The sequence below is a fragment of the Littorina saxatilis genome, linkage group LG3, assembly GCF_037325665.1.
Source record: "Littorina saxatilis isolate snail1 linkage group LG3, US_GU_Lsax_2.0, whole genome shotgun sequence".
NCBI lineage: Eukaryota > Metazoa > Mollusca > Gastropoda > Littorinimorpha > Littorinidae > Littorina > Littorina saxatilis.
Window position 1 is genome coordinate 34,980,028 of NC_090247.1, and position 23,446 is coordinate 35,003,473.

Genomic DNA, 23,446 nt, shown 5'->3' on the forward strand with positions numbered 1-23,446 from the left:
TGGGGAAACCCGTTTTAGAAAAGAGCAAAAACTGTTCGAGTTATAAGCCTGTGACTTATACAGTGTCCCTCACACAGATACCTTACCCCCCCCCCCCCCCCCCCCCCCCCGCTGGACGTATATCAGGCCTAGCACAGAACCCTGCGAGGTGACATCCCACTCATTCCGTGGTGAAGGGTCACAATTATGTATCAATTCACCAGCAAAAATATACTGAATAGAATCATTTTATACCTTGAAAAAAGTTTGAGAGATTACAAATGCAAACAAGTACATGCGTCAAACCAACATCAAGCAAATAAATAAACATGCTAGTTAACAAAATACATGTACCGTCAGAACACTTTCTCTCACAGCTAGAACATAAATTTGCAATGAAAAGTAAACAGCAAATAAATTCTTATGAACTTCTAATGAGAGTAAAAACTAACTCCTGTGGTTCATATTTTTCCGTACAGAACATCACTCAAGCGTGGAATAAGAAGAAATAAAAATGTCAATGCTTTCAAATGTTCATCTCAGAAAACTGACATGACAAATTTGGGAGGGGAAAAAAAGTCAAATACCCACAACAAAATGACAAAAATAAAGAAACAAATAAAAACAAAGTGACGTGATGAAATAACAAACCAAACTTTAAGCCTATAACAAAATAATAAAGTGCATAGTTTTTTGGTTTTCATGTGTTTACAGGGCACATTCCTCCAAGGTCAGAACTTGTGGTTGCATTGGCAAACGCCGCCTTTGCAAATTGCCGTGCAGGGATGCCATATGGTGGCTTTTCTTCAAACATTCGTTTGCTCTGCATCTGCATCTCCTTGTATGCTGTCTCTGAGTCGTGAGCAAGCTTTGACCAAGCGTGGAAGTCAATTTGGGTCTGGGTGCAGTTGCCCTGCATTCTTAACCTGCAGATTAAAATTAAAAAGGTATAATTGTGAACATTCTTTTCAGAGTATGTGTACTTATTCTGTTCTAAGCATAAAATTGCTTTGTTGAGAACAGTAATGTATAATATGATACATGAATCTATGCCATGAATGAAAGATTAAAAGTGATGCATCTAAGGTGGGTTTTTTTTTAAATTTTGTAGTCTGTATTGAATGGGGTGATCTGGTGCCGATATTGTTCTGCAGAAAGTAACAAGTGAATTATTTACCATAATGACATGCTTCGTAACAACATATACACAAGCAACTAAACTGCTGTAATAATGTTTTGTCAGAAGAAAACTAACTCTCTCTCTCTCTCTCTCTCTCTCTCTCTCTCTTTCTCTTTCTCTCTCTCTCTCTCTCTCTCTCTCTCTCTCTCTCTCTCTCTCTCTCTCTCTCTCTCTCTCTCTCTCTCTCTCTCTTTGCTGTATCTACTCCATTACCCTCGAAAAATAAAGTTGGTTCGTTCGTTCGTTCGTTCGTTCGTTCTCTCTCTCTCTCTCTCTCTCTCTCTCTCTCTCTCTCTCTCTCTCTCAAACATGTGAAAATGAAAGAATTTTTGCAAAGATCATAACCAGGACAAGGACTAACCCAGACAAAATTCCAGATATCAACTGCAGATGACAAACTTCTCAAATCTCAGGCTCAACTAATCTATTTGAGCATCTAAAGCTACCATCATTACTGTCCTCTTGCAAAAAGTCGGCCAGATAAACAACTCCATCGCATTGCTTTGCAGCAAAGTTATAACCTGCATTATCATACACATTAAAAATCTCTTGGACTACTAAAGCAACAACAACAATAAAGAACAAGAAGAGCAAACGCTCGATCGAGTCACTTTCGCAGTTCTGAATATTATATGAGGCATCAGATGGACAGGAAGAAATTGCTATTCACAACACAATGAGTCACGTTCACATAAAATTTGAGCCCGGTCACTTTTTATAGTTTCCGAGAAAAGCCCAACGTTAAGTTGTGTGTTGCCGAACAGAAAAGGCTAGTTATCTCCCTTGTTTTTCTGATAACGTTCGTAAAAGGCTACAGATGTAAATACTTTGATGTAAAGAATAATCCTACAAAGTTTCAATCACATCCGATGAACTTTGTCAAAGATATAAAATGTCTAATTTTTCCTTTGACGCTGACCTGTGACCTTGAAAAAGGTCAACGAAACCATCGTTAAAGTGTAGAGGTCATTGGAGGTCACGACTAAACAAAATATGAGCCCGATCGCTTTGATAGTTTCCGAGAAAAGTCCAACGTTAAGGTGGTGTCTACGGACGGCCGGCTGGACGGACGGCCGGCCAGACAGACTAACACTGACCGATTACATAGAGTCACTTTTTCTCAAGTGACTCAATAAAATACCACACAAACAATACACATAACACAGCCCCCAGCCCCCAAAACAAATACAAACCAACAACAGTTCATTGAGAATGCAATCTTGTATGTGATAAAAACAAAATCAAATTAATAAGTAAATAAATAAATAAATAGCATGCCTACAGAAATTCTAATTTACAAGTCAACGTTATCTACATGTACTCAAATCATTTGTTAGGCACCAAACGCATCTATCGAGGACAATATATTATTAGGTAATATTTCCAGTACCTGATATTTCTCTTGGAAAAGGAAAAATAATACTAGATCCACCAAAACACTAGACATATACAGGCATAGACTGTGAAAACCAAAAAAAGCACAGAAGATTACAGATAAATGCATTTTCACATCAGAACAATATCAACAGTAGTTACCATCACTCAAAGCTATTGAAGTTTGAACCCAACAGAAAAGCAAAAACAAGTTAATTATTTATTAAATCAGCAAATATGAAGCTGAAATCACTAGACCTAATATGTACTGTACAAGAAAACGCAAAAATATCCTTGCTTCTCATGCGAATCAGAATTTAAAAGCATTGACCAAATAAAGTGTTTGAAGCAACTATTGAATAATCTTGGCTAAAAAATTTAAAAGTGGATTTACAAATCTCTATATGCAGTCGTGGAATGACCAAAGGCCTAACACGTGGTGTCTTTCCAGTCGGCGTTTGGTGCCTGGATCTAGCGAGGAATTATATCACCATCACTTGGTTTAATGTGGAGAAATCAGTTTAATATGCTGCAGCTAAATTGTCAAAATACATTTTTTTTATTAAAAAATCTAAGTACATTATACATGTACGGTCCGAAAACAGGCGCTTTTTACATTTAGTCAAGTTTTGACTAAATGTTTTAACATAGAGGGGGAATCGAGACGAGGGTCGTGGTGTGTGTGTGTGTGGGTCTGTGCGTGTGCGTGTGTAGAGCAATTCAGACTAAACTACTGGACCGATCTTTATGAAATTTGACATGAGAGTTCCTGGGAATGATATCCCCGGACGTTTTTTTTCATTTTTTCAATAAATACCTTTGATGACGTCATATCCGGCTTTTCGTAAAAGTTGAGGCGGCACTGTCACACCCTCATTTTTCAATCAAATTGATTGAAATTTTGGCAAAGCAATTTTCGACGAAGGCCGGACTTTGGTGCTGCATTTCAGCTTGGTAGCTTAAAAACTAATGAATAAGTTTGGTCATTAAAAATCGGAAACTTGTAATTAAAATTATTTTTTTATTAAATGATCCAAAAACAATTTCATCTTATTCTTTGTCATTTTCTGATTCCAAAAACATATACATATGTTATATTTGGATTACAAACAAGCTCTGAAAATTAAAATTATAAAAATTATGATCAAAATTAAATTTCCGAAATCGATTTAAAAACAATTTCATCTTATTCCTTGTCGGTCCCTGATTCCAAAAACATATAGATATGATATGTTTGGATTAAAAACAAACTCAGTAAGCTAAAAAGAATAGACATACTGAAAAGCGTGTTATCCTGCTCAGCGCGACCACTACCGCACTATTCTGCATGGCTTGTCGATTTCACTGCCTTTGCCACGAGCGGAGGACTGACAAAACTACGAGTATGTGGTCTTGGTGAAAAAAGCAGTGCGTTCAGTTTCATTCTGTGACTTCGACAGCTTGACTAAATGTTGTTATTTCGCCTTACGCGACTTGTTTCCTGTTAATTTCAAACTTGAATTAATTGAAATTAAAGTGAAGAATCTGTTCCAAATATTCCAGTCAGGGGAGTTTGTTGATGTGTGGATACACATGTGTATATACCAGTTCAATAAATGTTGGAACTGTTACTACCAGAGTTAAGTCTTAGATTGTGCGGTATGAGGATGGACGTTGTGTGTATATGTGTAAATATGTCATAAGTGGTGTCTCGACATAATGATTCTTCAAAAAAGATTAATTCATCAATATTTTTGATTGTAGTACTCTATAGCAATCATTCACAAAATGACAGGGTACCAACAAAAAGCACAGTATGTAGTTGAGATTAACCCTTTAAAACAAACCCTTCAGTTGACAGATGTCAAATTAAAAGAACTGAAGTAGAGGAGTGGCTTTTTAAAAATGAACCAGAAACACAAACAAGGTAAACGCCTTAAAAAAACAGATAAGAGAGAATAAAATGAAGCATAACAAAAATTGAATGTGAAAGGGAAAAAGGAAAGTAAAAGGGAAAAAGGAACGTGTAAAAGGAAAAGAACAAGAACAGGAGAATAAAGAAAGAGGAGGGGGAAAAAAGAAAAAAAGTGTTGATATACAAAACATGCAAAGTAATGAGCATATTAGAAACAAGAAGAAAAAAACAGAAGGAAAAGAGAAAGGGAGTATCTGATGAAAGATCAGGGGCGGATCCAGGGGGGTTAAAAAAAAAAATGGAAACTAAAGAAACTGATGGCTCAGATTGCACCAAACTGCTCCATTTTCCTCGATTTTTACCCCCCTAGAAGCCGGTATTTGTCTTTTTAGTGAGGGTTTTGAAAAGAAGTTGGGTACTTTGTTGGCTCAGATTGCAACAGATCGGTCAATTGTCCTTGTTTAGATCCAAATTTGTCTTCTTTAACACTATTGTGACTAGCACTGCCACGGCGTTAACGTCCTGCCTGCCCAAGCTTGCCACCAAGAAACTTCCCAAAAATCAGTAACTGTAAAGAAATCTGTCTAGCAAGCTTGAATTAAGTCCAATCACCACCAAATTTTGTGTACTAATTCAAAAATGGATGCCCCGTTCAGTCGTGCTATTTATAAGTTTGTCACGCGATTTGTTTTAGCAAAGGGGGGTGAAAGGGGGGTGAAAGGGGGATAATTTGTGTTTTTTAACGTTTTTTTGTGTGTGTTTTATTTTCCACTGCTTTTTTTAAAAGTTATTTTTTAACAGAAAGTATTATTAATAATGTTATAACCAAACAAGGTGTAAAACCTATGAATTAGCTGAAATATTGTTAACATTGTACACAGAAATAAGGAGACAGTACAAAGAAAAAAACAAGCAAATCACGCATTCACTCACAGCATCCTGACTCAAATGAAACAAAACTGTAACACTCACCAAATGATGTCTAGGTAATCCATATTGAATATAAGTCACATTTTCACAACAAAGTACCAACTGTCCACCTATGAACAATTCCAAAAGGATTTGAAGGCTCCAGCCATCCATTGTTATCAGTGCTGCCACGCCCCCATAGCTCCTGCACGATTCCGAGATACATGTTCGTCTAGCAGTATCACCCCCTACCACGTGTAGTTGCCGACTCGTACTAGCAACAACGGGACTGTTTCTTCCTCAATATCACTGCTATTATCGCTTTCTTGAGGCTAAAACGACACGATGTATCATGATCTACAGGATCCTCAAGATCCAACATCCGGAGAATCTCCTCCCGTGACAAGGCTCGCCTTCGATTCATTTTTTTTGTTCGAAAACACCACGCAAATCTGCATTAATTTGATCAAGCCGGAAGAGAAAACCACGTGTATCAAGGGAAACAACTCAATTTACTGCAAGCTTCAAAAACCGGGAAGCAATCACGAGTCGTGTACCTTGTATGTCTAATACTAAAATAGTCGCTTCCCGTCCGTGGGCGTTGCAGCGTTATTACTAATATAGTCGCATCCCGTCACGAAAGTGTTAATGTACTATTTGGAGAGAAGTTTCCTGGCTCAGATTGCACCAGATTGCTCCATTTTCATTGTTTTATCAACATTTTCCGGACTCCCTTAGGAGGTTCGAACGATTGGCGCCCTCAACTAAACGCTTCGTCGAATTGTCCCTAAAAGAAATTTGGAAACCCCCCCTTAAAAATGATGTGATCCGCCCCTGAAGATCGTTTGTATCATTTTCGTGAATATTTGAGAAGAATACCTGAATCCTAGCAATCCACTGAACAAGAGTACAAAGTAGACTGACAAAACATACCTGCTGGCTTTGCGAGGAGTGCTTTCGATGTTGCCTAATGGCATTTCTAACCAGGTGATACTGTCTGTTCCGTGTCGTCCATGTGGGACGAGTGGCAAGGGAGGCAACTTGACTTGGTCTATATCGTCATGTGAGTACACCTCCCCTGTTGTGCATCGAAGAATTGTTTGATCCTCTTGACTGCGCTTGCGACCTTGTGCCAGCAGCGGATCATTCAAGGTCTCAGTTTGCACCTGTGCAGTGAGGCAAAGGTTACTTTTTCAGTTTGCAATACACAGTGTAAAAAAAAAAGACTATTTACAATATAACGTTATCTCTGCACTCGTCATATACTGATTTCCTTTTCGTTTAACTGAGATGATCTCCTCAGAACATATTACCTCCAAATTCTCTTCTTTTTTGTGTGTGACTGAAATCCATTTATTATCATTAGCAGACTAATCTATTTCAATCAAATTGTTTCTCAGAAAACAAACAAAATTAAGTGGCACATGTATCTGTCATCATTATTCAATATATCGACTGACAACTGTTAAATCTGGGTAACTGTCTAGTAAATGAAAATATAACAGTTCAGTTTTACATTTTCAAATCATAAAAATTTACTTACAATAGATATAAACTTGCAGAAATCTGATCTGCGAGATAAAATAAACCAACAACTTTGGTTGTAACAAAACTCTCGATAAATAAAAAGTAAACAAAAAGTAACAATAATTATTGGGTAGCACATGTGGACATAGAAACTTTCAACATATAATTTTGTAACATGATAGCAAGCAGTTTCATGATGCCATAAATCTAATTGCAAATAATAAATAACCAAACAGTTCACTCAAAGAATATCCTTAAAAACAGACACTTGAAACCCAGGCTAACATCAAGAAAAGGAAAACTTCAAACCAAAAGTAAACCATGACATCCTGCTAAATCTGTGAACATTTAAAACATTATACCTCCCAAGATGCATGAGATCAGAATTCAAATATATATATAACAACGAATACATGTTTGTTTGTTTGTTTGTTTGTTTGTGTGTTTGTTTGTTTGGGTGTGTGTTTTTGTTTGTTTGTTTGTTTGGTTGGTTTTTTACAACTTGACTAAATGTTTTAACATAGAGGGGGAATCGAGACGAGGTGTATGTGTATCTGTCTGTCTGTGCGTGTGTGTGTGTAGAGCGATTTAGAGGAAACTACTGGACCGATCTTGATGAAATTTGACATGAGAGTTCCTGGGTATGATATCCCCAGATGGTTTTTTTCAGTTTTTCGATAAATGTCTTTGATGACGTCATATCCGGCTTTTTGTAAAAGTTGAGGCGGCACTGTCACACCCTCATTTTTCAATCAAATTGATTGAAATTTTGGCCAAGCAATCTTCGACGAAGGCCGGACTTTGGTATTGCATTTCAGCTTGGAGGCTTAAAAATTAATTAATGACTTTGGTCATTAAATATCTGAAAATTCCCTGGAGCAAATTTTTGATTAGTGCTTTTGTGAACAAGAAACAATTGACAAGTGGCTCTATCCCATCTCCCCCCCCCCCCCCCCCCCCCCCCCCCCCCTCCTTTCCCCGTCGCGATATAACCTTCGTGATTGAAAACGACGTTAAACACCAAATAAAGAAAGAATCTGAAAATTGTTATGTGACAGGGAGACTACCGTCGCCCTTCACAGCAGACTCTGCAGAGTTGTTCGCCTTAGAAGTAGGCACACCTGTGGATTGTAGAGTTCTGTTTGTGATGGGGTCTGGCGGCTTTTGTCTCTCTGTATGTTTATGGAAACCTTCGGGTTTGCATAACAGTTTTTATAGTGCAAAGAAATTAGCCCTAACATTCTCAATCCTGTTTGATTGGACTTGATCGCTTCCAAAGGTGATTGTGGTGTTTCGGCACTCGGTTACAGTAATTAAAAAATTTTTTTTATAAAATGATCCAAAATTACGTTTATCGTATTCTTCATCATTTGCTGATTCCAAAAACATATAAATATGTTATATTCGGATTAAAAACAAGCTCTGAAAATTAAAAATATAAAAATTATGATTAAAATAAAATTTCCGAAATCGATTTTAAAACAATTTCATCTTATTCCTTGTCGGTTCCTGATTCCAAAAACATATAGATATGATATGTTTGGATTAAAAACACGCTCAGAAAGTTAAAACAAAGAGAGGTACAGAAAAGCGTGCTATGCAGCACAGCGCAACCACTACCGCGCTAAACAGGCTCGTTAATTTCACTGCGTTTTGCACGAGCGGCGGACTACGGTCATTGTGAAATAATGCAGTGCGTTCAGTTTCATTCTGTGAGTTCCACAGCTTGACTAAATGTAGTAATTTCGCCTTACGCGACTTGTTTTGGGGTTGTTGTTTTTTTTTTTTTGGGGGGGGGGGGGGGTGTTTAATATTTCATGCACAATTTTGAAAAACTTAGATTCAGTGTCACACAAATAAATATGAGCCTGAAGCAAGTTTATGTACCAACCTGTATTCATTTAAAACTATCTCTTCACACACAAAGCCCCCCCTCTCCCTCTCCTGAATGAATAAAATCAACAGAGATATAAATATTATCATCCTCATCTTCAACACGATTTCTATACTCTCTGGTACACTTTATTTAGAAATACAAGTGTAACAGTGTGCCGAAACACCACAATCACCTTTGGAGGCGAAGTCCAATCGAACAGGATTGAGAATTTTAGAGCTTATTCTAAGCCCTATAAAAACTGTTATGCATTCGCAAAGGAATCCATGAACATATACAGAGAGACAAAAGCTGCCAGACCCCATCACAAACAGAACTCTACAATCCACAGCTCGCAACTTCTAAGGCGAACAACTCTGCAGAGTCTGCTGTGAAGGGCAACGGTTATAGTCTCCCTGTCACACTCGCCCCCGTTTGAATGAACTTTGTCCCCAAAGTTCCGAACCATGGACCCGCCAAGCTTAGGTCCCTCCCAGGTTCGTGGAATGGGAACAGCACGAAAAATGATTCAGTAGCCATAACGCCATTCCTGAACATATCATGTCGAGTCCCATCCCTGTTGACGACGCCAAATGTAACAGTGTGCCGAAACACCACAATCACCTTAGGAGGCGAAGTCCAATCAAACAGGATTGAGAATTTTAGAGCTTATTCTAAGCCCTATAAAAACTGTTATGCATTCGCAAAGAAATCCATAAACATACAGAGAGACAAAAGCCGCCAGACCCCATCACAAACAGAACTCTACAATCCACAGGTGTTGCCTTGCGAGCTATAAATAGCTCACAACTTCTAAGGCGAACAACTCTGCAGAGTCTGCTGTGAAGGGCGACGGTAGTCTCCCTGTCACACAAGCAATGCATAATGTAACAAATTTATCAGGTTTGTTAAAATTGTACACAAAAGTTTTGCTTCTTTCGTGAAAAATCTGTACCTTCCAAACCATATATATATATATATATATATATATACTAGAGGAATACCCGGCTTTGCCGGGGTGAATCGCGAGACAGAGACAGACAGCGTGGCGGTTCACCTCAATCACCTTTGAAGGCGAAGTCCTGTCAAACGGGATTGAGAATTTTAGAGCTTATTTCTTAGCCCTATATTATCTGCTGTGGCTTCTCAAATGCCAGAACATACAGACAGACAAAAACCGCTAGACCCCATCACAAACAGAACTCTACAATCCACAGGTTTTTGCCCACACACACACACAAACACACAGAGAAGACGTATATATATATATGTATATCTATATCTATAAATATATAGAGATAGGTGACAGTGTATTTTTCGCGTGGCTATAAATTGATTCGACCTTTTGACTTTGACAGTAAGAACAACTTACGGGTGCAAGGGAAGCGTTGTGGACAGCGCAGTGACATTCTAAAAATAGTAACTTACAAACGGAAATATGGATTGAAGCCACACGAAGGAAGGGAGATAAACGCAAGACACTGGCGAAGATAAGGAAGAGTTACTTATAATGGTGAAATGAACACAAAAACCAAAATCGGTTCAGCGCTGCGCGCTGAGAGCACGTGTTGAAATATCTCATCGATGATATTGTGTCCGGGGTGTAGATGAATACGGTGTCCAAATTTGAAAAAGATCCAACGAGAACTTTGGCGTTGTGATGTGGTGTAGCGGCTTTGGTGTGTCGGTATGGGGGCCCGGGTAGCTGAGGTGGAACCAAAATCGGTTCAGCGCTGCGCGCTGAGAGCACGTGTTGAAATATCGACCAGGTTGTGTCCTGTCCCGGGTCTACCTGAATATGCCCACCAAATTTGAAGCAGATCCATCGAGAACTTTGGCCGTGCATCGCGAACTCACAGACAGACACACAGACAGACACACAGACAGACAGACACAAGTCGTATATATATATAGATATATATAAATATATACTAGAATGAATACCCGCTTCGCCGGGTAGCCGGCTTCGCCGGGAAGAAGTACTTAGAGCCGTACGCCGGCTTCGCCGGGTCCGAACAATGGACCCGCCAAGCTTAGGTCCCTCCCAGATTCGTGGAATGGGAACAGCACGAAAATGATTCAGTGGCCATAATGCCATTCCTGACCATATCGAGTCCCATCCTTGTCGACGAATGTAACCGTGTTAATCACCTTTGGAGGCGAACTCCACTCAAACAGGATTGAGCAATTTATAGCTTATCTGTAAGCCCTTTTGAACTGTTATGGCTTTTCAAAGGAAGGCCAGTACATACAAATACACAAAAGCCGCCAGACCACATCACAAAATCGGTTCAGCGCTGCGCGCTGAGAGCACGTGTTGAAATATCTCATCGATGATATTGTGTCCGGGGTGTAGCTGAATACAGTGTCCAAATTTGAAAAAGATCCACCGAGAACTTTGGCTTTGGTGTGTCGGTATGGGGGCCCGGGTAGCTGAGGTGGAACCAAAATAGCTGAGGTGGAACCAAAATCGGTTCAGCGCTGCGCGCCGAGAGCACGTGTTGAAATATCGACCAGGTTGTGTCCTGTACCGGGTCTACCTGAATATGCCCACCAAATTTGAAGCAGATCCATCGAGAACTTTGGCCGTGCATCGCGAACTCACACACAGACAGACACACACACAGACAGACACAAGTATATATATATAGATATATATATATATATATAAAACATCAGAAATTGTGAAAGAAACTATATATATATATTTATATATATAAACTCCTTAAAAAAAAAGGGGGGGGTAAGATAGAGGTTAAGGATTACATTCAAAACAATTTAAACGTAACAGAAATTTTAAACTAACTATTTTATGGGTTTTGTTGGGTTTATATTTTGGGGAAGGGGGGGGGGGGGGGGGATGTTTTCAGAGACCAAGTCAGTCCTACAATTTGTTTTGCTTTTTCAGATTTTTTATTGTATAAAACAGAGAATATGGACAGGAAACTATATCAAAGGGTAACTTATCACAGTAAAGTATTAGTACACCCACAAAGAAAAAAATATAATAAAAGGAGAAGTGTTGCATGTATGATCATCAACTTTCATTCAACACTAGACACATACAAATTTGTCTTTTTCCGGCAATATAAGAAAACGTTATCAAAATTAGCCTAACTTTATCACATAAAATATAAATCATTATCCCTTCAAGAATACTGCCCAGTGTACAGTTCCTGAGCATGGCAAAATCAATTTAACCCTACATTTTCAAAGAAAAGAAAAAGAATGCATGTGCCCCTGACCATTATTGTCATTCTTCTATTTTGCTTACAGATCTAAAATTGGAAACCCAATAAATGTTTAAAAGCATTGACAATAATCTTGTGAATAATTCATGAAAGGTCAACAACTGCAAAAGAAACTGATTTTGTCACGCGACATCTGATACGGTCATTGCTAGATATTTTGCGTCCTCTCACCACAGGATGAGAAAGGCTATCAGGATGTACAGTTTGTAAATAGCTGGTTGAAATATTACATGTAAGATTGCTTCTGCTCCGTAATAGGCTAACAATCTTTTGAGAGCCAACAGAGAGACCACTTTCATATCCGCATGATGTATCACACTTGGAATCACTAGCTTCTGCTGAAGCGTCCTCAGCAAAAATAGCTGGTGCAGTTCTACCGATCTGCCTAAACCCATTTTCATCTGCTGTGATGCCTCTGACTTCCTCTTTTTTCTGTTTTGCACCTGTTAATAGTATCCTTCCTCGCTGTACCCTGTTCATAAAGGTGAGGTTCTGCAGTTCGTTAGAAGACCAGTGACTAAATCCTGATTTATTAAGTAGGCGGCCACTATGGTAGAAGCAACTGCAACTAACTGTGATTGGCGCTGGACGATGGCAGTACAAGGCCTGAGCGTAGTACTCCCCTTTGTCCATGGTGTCAAGGAAGACGTGACCCTGAAATCAGAATATCTTTCTTGTAAAGCCAAATGTCAACAGTAGAAGAAAGAAACATGTGCAGAAACACATAAGCTTAAATCTCTAGTGTCATGGATTAAAAACCCTTGCATCCCTATCAGTTAAAACATGCAATCTGATTGAAAATCTAAATTAACCAGCAAACGTAATGTGACCGTGTGACAGAAAACAAAAAGAACTGTCACCTTGGCAACTGTCAAATCAGGAGTATATGTTCTGGCCAAATCAATGCCCCATAAAACAAGAATCTGCTTTTCCAGTGCTAAGGTCAGCAAGAGGAAAACAGCACACAAAAACATATAGCAGTCAAACCTTGTCATATGCAGCTCTTCAAAATTCACAGACAATTAAGTCTACAGGTAGACAACTTTGTTCCACTGAGCTATCATGGCAATTAAGAGGAACTTTTGCTCAAACTTGCGACATTACGGTGGAACCTCCCTCTACCATCAACTAAAAATCTGACAAACATCAGGTCTTTCAATTGAGGGAGTTATTAAATGGAAATAAATTTACACATGTTAAGAAAAATATGTGAAAAAGCAAGGTCTGAAAAGGAGACAAGTTTTAAATTCAGGAGTCTTACAAGGGAAGGAGGTTGGGGGAAGGAGGGTGCACTGTATGAACAAACTTGGCCAACATTGACTCACCTTCCTGTTGACATGCTCCAGATACTGGCAATGGAGTTCTCGTCTGCGTCGGTCCTTCTCCGTCCAATCCTGGCCATTCATGGCCGCCAGAATCTGTCGTCGGATTGGCTCGTACACTTTCTCGTTCCAGTTCTTGTGCAGAAGTTCCCTCTTCCGCAGCTCCAGAAGGTCTGTGTGCTCAAGGTACTCATTGAGATCCTGTTGTTAATTAAGGGAGTACTATATGTCAGATTATAATGCAGAGCTGGAAAAAAAAATGTATTGAAAGGGTGTTATATGATTATATCTACAGACTGAGCCTACTGTGGAAGATACAACATGCAAGGGAAGGGAGGAAATCATGATGGAAAAAATACATGAAGGAGATGTCGGAAATAAAGCAGGGAGCATTGGCTGAGCAAGGGTTAGGTTTTATGCAGAAAGGGTATATCAATTTTTGCTCCATCCACCATGCATAATTTGGGATGCTACAGGTGCACTGAAAATACCTTCCTTGTCATTTCTTTCCTTGCAAACATGCAGTGACACTAAAATACAAACCTCACACGCCCCCAAAAAACTAAAGCCCTAAGTTTCCTTTTCTCACTCATATGTAGCCGGATCAATGATCTACTGTTTTGTCTTAGTATAACACTCACCACCTCCCCTAACCCATCGCCACAAACCACCCCTCCCCAACTTCCATGTTCTCAGCTTTGGTAACTAAAACAATATAATCCTCGTTGATACACAAAAGATGATAGAACTTGAAATATGCTACCTTTTTTCAGTGCAACTTTAGCTTTGTGGGTTAAAATGCAAGGGCCTTACATGGATGAGAAAGAAAGCAAAAAGAAAGCTGATAGAAAAAATGAAAGCTTGATTAATAAACAGGGAGAGGATGACAGCTGAATACAGGCCAGAACTTTCTGCAGCTACTACAGCAAAGTTAGCAGAGAAAATATTTAGAAATGAAGACCTGATGATCCCATGAGAGAAAGAGAACAGTTAATATGAAGAATGATTCTGCAGTACTTTGGAAATTTGGTATCCATCACCAGCAATTCAGTCTTTCTGCAAGCCTTCCAAAACTTAACACATTAAAGGCACAGTAAGCCTCCCGTAAACCATCACAGATACGGTCAGGCTTTTACACACAGTACAAACACCCTTTCATTTAAACACTCACCGATTGAGAACATCCTAGGTGGCCTCCGTAAAGAGCGAACAATTTTCAAAGAATTTATTTTTGCGTGGTTTATCTTACCCCTGAGCCATCGTGAACCCGTGTGATCCAGTTTCCCTTTTTCACAATGTAGTCGTCAGTTAGTTATTTGAATGCGACTATTTACAATAGCACGTTTTTATGCACGAAACAAACGGCTGTGGTTCACAAGAACTCTAGCGATGGCTTTTGACTGTTGAGAGGAACGGCGATATGCACTGATAAACCGGCGGCGTCTGCTACGACCCTTGCGTGACCCTGCTTCCGGGCTTTTCTTTTTTCAAACTTTCACAACTTCGAATTGTACTGATCTTGTCTTGATGAAAAAAAGAATTCTTTTATGATTAAAGAATGTTTGTGTAACAAGCTGTCAATTTATTATTTAGATTTTAAAAGTTAGGTCTAGCGCAAAAACGCACCACGGTCCAAAAACATTTTGATAATCATCGATTCACGGCTATCGCCAGTTTACATCGATAGAATGAGACCCGAAGGGAAGTAACTCATGTTTGACCTGAGTTCAGGATGGGTCCAAAAAGTGTTCGAGACAATCTGCAAAATTAATTCTTTAAAAATTGCTCGCTCTTTACGTAGGGCACCTAGGATGTTCCCGTTTGGTGAGCGTTCAAATGGAAGGGTGTTTGTACTGTGTGTAAAAGCCTGACAGTATCTGTGATGGTTTAGGGGAGGCTTACTGTCCGGGCGTGAATTCCGGTATTCATAACAGCCGTCCAGCACCAAAACGAGGCGCCATTGCTGTTGAGGCCAAGTCCACGAAAATAAATTCTTTGAAAATTTCTCACGCTCGACAGAAAGCAGCCAGGATCATGTTCCCGTTCGGTGAGCGTTCAAATGGAAGTATGCTTGTACTATATGTAGACGCTCGGGGAGCTCTGTGATGGTTTACGGGAGGCTTACTGTGCCTTTAACTTCAACTTGCTTTGTATACGTTATTTCAACTTGCTTTGTATGATACGTTATCATTCAATAAATCAACAGTCCACGCCTCCCCTTTACTCTCGGTTGAGCATAAGCTTTGTAAAAAGTTCCTTTCTTTTTTTTCAATCATTTGTCATGTGGTCAGGTTGAAGTAAATGTTATGCAGATCAGATCTACTTCTGTTTTGAAAGGCTTCGCAGAAATACTTGCAACATGTAGGTTTTGCTTTTACAAGATATTTTCCTTTGTGTGTAAACCACATTATAAACCACCACGGATCTGGCAAGGCTTTCAGGTGGGATAAGAGCATCCTTCAATTTAGACACATACCAATTATCAACAACCCCGCTGCTTCCTGAGCATAGAAACTTTTTTGTTACAAATAAACTTTACAGATTGACATGGGTGTCAATTACACAATTTCATTCCACACTGCACAGGAAACAGCAAAGATGTAGAATTTTGGTGTGTGCCAAAGTGGAAGGATATGCTCCTATTAAATGTCAAAGTGAATGGATCTGTGGTGATTTGCAAGACAGCTTAAAAGGGAAGAAAGTTATATCTCTAATCGCAGCAATGAAAAAAAAAGTTGTGGTTGCTAATTTCTACTCTGAGGCATTGACATATCGCAAATATTTAAAACTTAAAGCAATACAACCCAGTAAGATGATGTTTCAGTAAAGGTTGAAAATCTAGAAGATAAAAATCGCAAACGAGTCTAACCGAAGTACAGCATGAGAGCCTTAACTACTTTCTAAAGAAAGAAAGAAAGAAATGTATTTACATGGACTAAAGACTTTTCCGTATCCAAGAGGGGGCTGTACAGCTGAAGAACTCCTATATTCTCCATCACTGATTTCTCCTGTTTCAGCAGATATGTCAATTAAACAATTACTGGATGTGCAACTCAGAACAAACAAGAAGGGCAAAGCCCATACGACTCACATGCTTTACACATTTTTCCTACCAAAATACATGTGACCTTGACCCAAGGTCAAGGTCATCCAAGGTCATGCAACACAAAGCTGTTAATTCAAGACATAGGAAGTACAATGGTGCTTATTGGCTCTTTCTACCATGAGATATGGTCACTTTTAGTGGTTCACTACCTTATTTTGGTCACATTTCATAAGGGTCAAAAAGACCTTGACCTTGATCATATGTGACCAAATGTGTCTCATGATGAAAGCATAACATGTGCCCCACATAATTTTTAAGTTTGAAACAGTTATCTTCCATAGTTCAGGGTCAAGGTCACTTCAAAATATGTATACAATCCAACTTTGAAGAGCTCCTGTGACCTTGACCTTGAAGCAAGGTAAACCAAACTGGTATCAAAAGATGGGGCTTACTTTGGCCTATATATCATACATAGGTGAGGTATTGAATCTCAAAAACTATAGAGAAAATGGGAAAAATGTGAAAAATAGCTGTTTTTTAGGCAACATTTATGGCCCCTGCGACCTTGACCTTGAAGCAAGGTCAAGATGCTATGTATGTTTTTTGGGGCCTTGTCATCATACACCATCTTGCCAAATTTGGTACTGATAGACTGAATAGTGTCCAAGAAATATCCAACGTTAAAGTTTTCCGGACGGACGGACGGACGGACGACTCGGGTGAGTACATAGACTCACTTTTGCTTCGCATGTGAGTCAAAAAATGGTGTATAGTTGTTTTTGTGTGTGTGTTGTGTGTTATTGTTTTTGTTTTTTGTTGTTGTTTTTTATTGTAAAATAAGTTTTCAAAATCCACCCTGTGTTTTTTATTTTTTTTCTTTAGTTTCACAAGCAAACATTCAAATACTGGTATAGTCGAACCTGCCGATAATGACCACCTGCCCATTACGACCACCCCAAAGGAGCGGGCCCCTTACGAGTTAATTTGTCTACATCGTTTTCCTTTCCATTATGACAACCTGTCTATGACGACCCCTCTTGGTCTGTCCAATGACTTGTCCTTCGACAGGTTCGACTGAACACATAATTATCACTTTGTTTTCCTTGTCATCTTAACTAACTTTTTAATAAAACAGAGGTACATGTACCTGTGATTAAAGGACACCGTTTGGACCACATTGCAGGTGTCTTTTCATGACAGGCATATTGTGATCAAGATAATAGACAAAGGGACAACTGAAGGTGTCTTTTATTGGGAGATCTCCTCTCATCGTTGGGGCCACACATCACAGGCACCACAGTACTAATTTGATGGATACTTAAACAGTGCCAGAAATTATATTTTTCTCATACGAAATTGCAATCACAACTTTGGGTGTGTTTGTTAGATTTGAAAAATAAGAAAGTCAAGATTCCAGTTGTCCATATTAGTTGAAGCTTCAAGATTTAATCAAATCAATAGTGATTAGATAATGACTGATTACATATTTTTGATTATTTGGTTTCTTGCAAATTGGTTCTGTGCACATTGATGAGTGTTAAAATGTCAATACATGGTCTGTATATGAACAAATGCAAAACTCACACATGGCAACAATTAAATGCAATCACAATTGTAAAACATGTTAATATGTCACCTTGCTTAACTACATACCTGTAAAATCATTTTAAAAACCTCAAACATTTTCATGACAATTTTAAAATATTTTAAATCTAATGTGGTTCCAAAAGAGGACGGTACTGAATTTTTCACTCTTTGTATTCTTTTTCTCCTTCCTTTTGTTTTCCTTGGGGCTGGGATGGGGAGATGATGGGGTTGGGAACAAGAAAAAGGTAGCAACATATTAGTTATAACACGACAGAAAATGGCTGTTAGTACGCCAGTTGCACATTAATTTTAAAAATATAAAGAATATATTGAACGCAATGTCTGATAGTATAAAACTGGCAGAACTCAGCCAAGCATATAAACCTTTGCCCAATATGTAATGTGCGGAAGAAGCAAGCAAGTTCACAGCAAACAATGTGGATCAAACAATATTAATACATAGAAACAACACAGGGCAAAAATCAACACAAAAGCAACTTCAACGAAACTCTCTTTGTTACCCGTTGTGTTCTTGTCTTTACCGATAAACAAAATTTGTGATACACATTTCACACCAGCAACCTTCAAAGATTCATTTTATAAAGTATCACACACACATACACACACACATACACACAGTACTCCTTCTACAACTTAACTCATGATTCATATGCCATTACTTGTTTCCAGTAAAGAGTTAAACAACTGACAGTAGACAAAATAATGTACTTAACAAAATCACAATAGAATTTAAAATGTTCATTTGTTCCTTTTCTTCCTTATTTTTCTACTTGTTTATTGCCTGTTTGTTTGTTTGTTTGGTTCTTTGTATCTTTGTTTGTTTCTTTATTACTATCTTTCTTTGTCCCTGTCCATCATATGACACTAAGTTGAAAGATGTATGTAAACAGCAAATATATACACAAAAATATGCCTTTTTGATCTGATTGATCTCTATATATATATATATATATTCATTCCTGCTGTCTATCACTCTCCTTCTTTCAACAGACAACAAGGAATTTCTCCCTCTACCTGGAGGTCCGTGGCCTGCTTTTTGCCAATCCAGTCCTGCATCTTCAGGGTGTTGTTGATGAGATATCCAGCATCCATACCAGGGGCAGTGTTGTCTGTCTGTAAGTTTGGTGTCGACATGGGCCGCTTAGATATTTTCTTGGAGGTTCTCTTTGCTGCGCTCTTCATCGGCATAAACTGGAAACAAAACCAAAGAGCCTTTAATGGTTTCAATGTATTTATAACACTGTTCTTTGTCTTCTTCTGTGTACATGAGTGTGTGCATGCTTGTGTCAATCTGTCCGTCTGTCTGCCTTTGTTTTAAGCGTGTTTTATTCCTTTTCTTTCATACAACAACAAACAATAACAACATTAAGAACGTTAACAAGCAGACTGCTTATGTACACGTTCTAAAATGATAATCAACACACATTCAGATAACAGAAAATGGCGAACAAGTGGTAACTTCAACACCTAGTTTCACAATATTTCATTATTTTTTTATATAAATATAATGAAGAGAGAGAGAGAGAGAGAGAGAGAGAGAGAGAGAGAGAGAGAGAGAGAGAGAATGCTTTGCTACATCGATTGCAGTCACCGTTAATATAATTTCAGCTGAAAGCAATCAGTTGACATAACATAATCTTGTACAACAGAAAATATTTTCGTGTTCAAAGATATAGTTAAATCAGTATTTCCAAACAAGAGTGTTTTGCCATCTAGAGCGCGCATTGGCAGACTATTGGATAAAATAGTTCTATGTTCTTTAAATTTTGGACAAGAAATGTTCAGCATCTTCCGGGCATACTCCACACGTGCATTCTAAATTATCAGAGAGGTGTTGGTTTACTAAGTCTTGTTGCAGATCACTCATTTTTAATCTCAACCTGCTGTGGAATACCTGTGCCTGGCGGTTATAAATAATAATACTGTGTCTGCCTTTCTTTTGTTTTATTTGCTATTCTATTTAAATGATTAATGGAACAACCCTCAAGCAAGTTGACAAGAGCCCCTATCTCGGTGTCCAAATTTCATCCGACCTAAAGTGGTCACCACATGTGACGACCACCAGCAACAGAGCATCATCAACTCTTGGATTCCTCCGCCGAAATCTACGGAACTGCCCACAGACCTGCAGACGCACAGCATACATTGCCCTGGTACGATCAACCCTAGAGTATGCTGCAGTTGTGTGGGATCCCCACCTGAAGCAAGACATTGAACGACTAGAGCGCGTACAACAGAGAGCAGCCAGGTTCATCACCAAGGACTATAAGTCTAGAGAGCCTGGCTCTGTCACCAAGATGCTAAAGGACATCGAGCTCACAACACTCCAAGAACGACGGCGCCAACATAGACTTACAACACTGTTCAAAATATCCACAGGGCAGATACCAGCACTCCCCCCCCCCCCCCCCCCCCCGAAAACTTCCTCACCCCTGCAAAACAGACCCGCAGGAGGGTGAAGCCAACACAGTTTAGCGACTACAGTTCCAACAATGTGATCGAGAGGCAGGCCATCAACAACTCTAAAGGCCTAACCATACCACACTGCCGAACTGAACTGTTCAGATACTAATTTTTTGTAAAGACAGCTCAGGAGTGGAACCATCTAAGCGAGGAGGTGATAGGCTGCACATCAGCAAAAGCCTTTTCTACTGCCATAGGAAACCTCCCTCCTCCCTCCTCCTCTTTTTAGGCCGCTGTGCCCACCAGTCCCATCGCATATATATAGTCAACTTGGCTCCTGCGACGTACCATACCAGAACCAGAAGTTATTGTTAGTGTTTTTGTTTTGTTTTAACTAAGATTGGAACACATCTTATTGAACAACTTTTCATTAATATGGTGGTTTTTTTTTACAGACAACTGTTATTGAGAGGAAACGAAAGTCAGTAATGATGTGATCAAACAGAAGTCTGAATGAAAAAAACATAAATAAAAAATAAACAAAATAATCAAAGGAAAAAAATGCAAAGGATACAGAAAAAAGCCTGAAAACATGAACTACAAGTGTAAGATGCTTTCTTCTCTCTTTTTTTCCCTTTGCAATAATTCTTTTTCTTTTCTTCCAGGGAGTGACCACTCTCTGCCTATTATGTCACTGTAGAGGGGCTGCACCTTCTTTTGAAAGATACTCTCTGGTACATTGGTTGCAAATGATAAAGCACTGCTGAAGTCTTGGAGCATGAAAATATTTATTCAAACAAGTGCCAGTGGCAATCACAAAATGGCCGGAACTATGGCCAGTAAGTAAGAATCATTGCGGCCTGGCATAGACCTTATACAAACATCTATAGACCTTAAGTTGATATGGTAAATAATCATTTCCTGGTTACAAACTACAATCAGAGTTTTGTTGTAGTTTGTGACCTTTACATTAATGGCCCTGGTATACCTCAGTGATTATAACCATATTGCACCGCATGCCCCTTTTTTTTTAGTGGACTAAATTTAAGTACGTATATAATCAAATAATTTAAGCTACAAATTTTGTAGTTAGTTTTCAGAAAAAATAAATCTTTAAATAACAATACTTCTTTAAATTTAATGCTGAAGCGCTGCACAAAAAAGTAATCTTATTATACTTATGCCTTATGGCATGATATTATACTTATGGTTAATCTTTTTGCATTCACACAGACTTTAACTGTTCCTTCTATGTATATTGTGTTTAAATATGTGCCTGTGCCAATGACTATGCATACGCAATCTTATTTAGATCCACTCACTGAACTTAAAACGTATAAAAGGACCCAGTTTATGACTTGGAAGAAGAAGAAAAACAAGTCGCGTAAGGCGAAAATACAACATTTAGTCAAGTAGCTGTCGAACTCACAGAATGAAACTGAACGCAACGCAATTTTTCAGCAAGATCGTATACTCGTAGCATCGTCAGTCCACCTATCATGGCAAAGGCAGTGAAATTGACAAGAAGAGCGGTTTAGTAGTTGCGCTGAGAAGGATAGCACGCTTTTCTGTACCTCTCTTCGTTTTAACTTTCTGAGCGTGTTTTTAATCCAAACATATCATATCTATATGTTTTTGGAATCAGGAATCGACAAGGAATAAGATAAAAGTGTTTTTAAATTGATTTCGACAATTTAATTATGATAATATTTTTTATATTTTTAATTTTCAGAGCTTGATTTTAATCCAAATATAACATATTTATATGTTTTTGGAATCAGCAAATGACGGAGAATAAGATAAACGTAAATTTAGATCGTTTTATAATTTATTTATTTTTTTTACAATTTTCAGATTTTTAATGACCAAAGTCATTAATTAATTTTTAAGCCACCAAGCTGAAATGCAATACCGAAGTCCGGGCTTCGTCGAAGATTACTTGACCAAAATTTCAACCAATTTGGTTGAAAAATGAGGGCGTGACAGTGCAGTGCCGCCTCAACTTTCACGAAAAGCCGGATATGACGTCATCAAAGACATTTATCAAAAAAATGAAAAAAAACGTCTGGGGATATCATACCCAGGAACTCTCATGTCAAATTTCATAAAGATCGGTCCAGTAGTTTAGTCTGAATCGCTCTACACACACACACAGACACACACGCACATACACCACGACCCTCGTCTCGATTCCCCCCTCTAGTCTACGTTAATACATTTAGTCAAAACTTGACTAAATGTAATGAGAAGATAAACCGAAAGAATCTGTCACGGAAAGGAGACACACACACACACATACACACATGTACAGTGATCGGAGCAAAGGTACGGTCAAATCATACTGCATGCACACATGAACTTTAGAGCTATGATTTGTCTAAAAAAAAAACTTACACTTCTTGGCATAGTGTCATCTTCCACAGCAAGATCTTCTGCAACCGTTTTGTTATGCATCTCCACTTTTCCATCCAGGCTTTTGACACACAGCAGGGAACTCATTTTTTACGCTGTTCCTTTTGTATTCTGCAAAATCTAATCAAAAATTGTGTTCTCCCTCCCTTAGTACTAAACAAAATGCCCCGAGCACTACCAGTGGTCTCCTGTCAGCAAAGTCTGTCCGTCGGCCATCATGTCAACTATGACGTCACATAGAAACAAGGAGAATGTTTGTGTTCTTTCCAAATGCACGTCAAATGTGACGGAGGCACAATCGGCTTTACGTTTAGCCAGACTTTGGCTACTTGCTATTCCATTCTCAACTTTGCTATCGATCTTAGTTGATGCGCGGCAAAGTTGATGTTGCACTGCCTTGGCAACGGAGCGGGACGCTACTCTGTCTGTAGTCGGCCCTCTGTAGTTTCGCTTTTACGACCAAGGGAAGTAACTTGCTACTTCCTGTTTTCATTGGAAACACAAGCTAAAAAGGTTTGTACTGTGCTATTTTACTTCTTATTTCAGTTTTTTGACGTTTTTCCCAAGTTGAGCCACGACCTTTCGAATAAAAAGTCTTTGTGTGAATGTTGGTCTTGCTTTAAAGTTTTGAAAAAGCGGCAAATACTTGTGTTCAGTGTGTTTCTTCT

At 38.7% G+C, this 23,446-nt stretch overlaps 1 protein-coding gene across 6 annotated transcripts; it reads right to left on the reverse strand.

Annotated features, from left to right (window-relative positions):
- Nucleotides 1-105: 105 nt before the first annotated feature.
- LOC138962229 (protein FAM228B-like) lies at nucleotides 106-23,207 on the reverse strand. Of its 6 annotated transcripts, XM_070333964.1 has the most exons (9): nucleotides 22,761-23,204; nucleotides 18,978-19,154; nucleotides 18,464-18,478; nucleotides 16,240-16,317; nucleotides 13,313-13,510; nucleotides 12,561-12,641; nucleotides 6,270-6,502; nucleotides 2,928-3,004; nucleotides 765-905 (listed from the first exon to the last, which is right to left on the reverse strand). In XM_070333964.1, exons 1-9 carry the CDS (start codon nucleotides 22,863-22,865, stop codon nucleotides 901-903), a joined length of 969 nt encoding a protein of 322 aa, XP_070190065.1. In that variant the 5' UTR covers nucleotides 22,866-23,204; the 3' UTR covers nucleotides 765-900. The 6 variants fall into 6 exon arrangements, with proteins under 6 accessions (XP_070190062.1, XP_070190063.1, XP_070190065.1 ...); XM_070333961.1 differs by lacking the exon at nucleotides 2,928-3,004 and having other exon boundaries at nucleotides 106-905; nucleotides 22,761-23,206; XM_070333962.1 differs by lacking the exons at nucleotides 2,928-3,004; nucleotides 18,464-18,478 and having other exon boundaries at nucleotides 106-905; nucleotides 22,761-23,207.
- Between the last annotated feature and the right edge of the window lie 239 nt (nucleotides 23,208-23,446).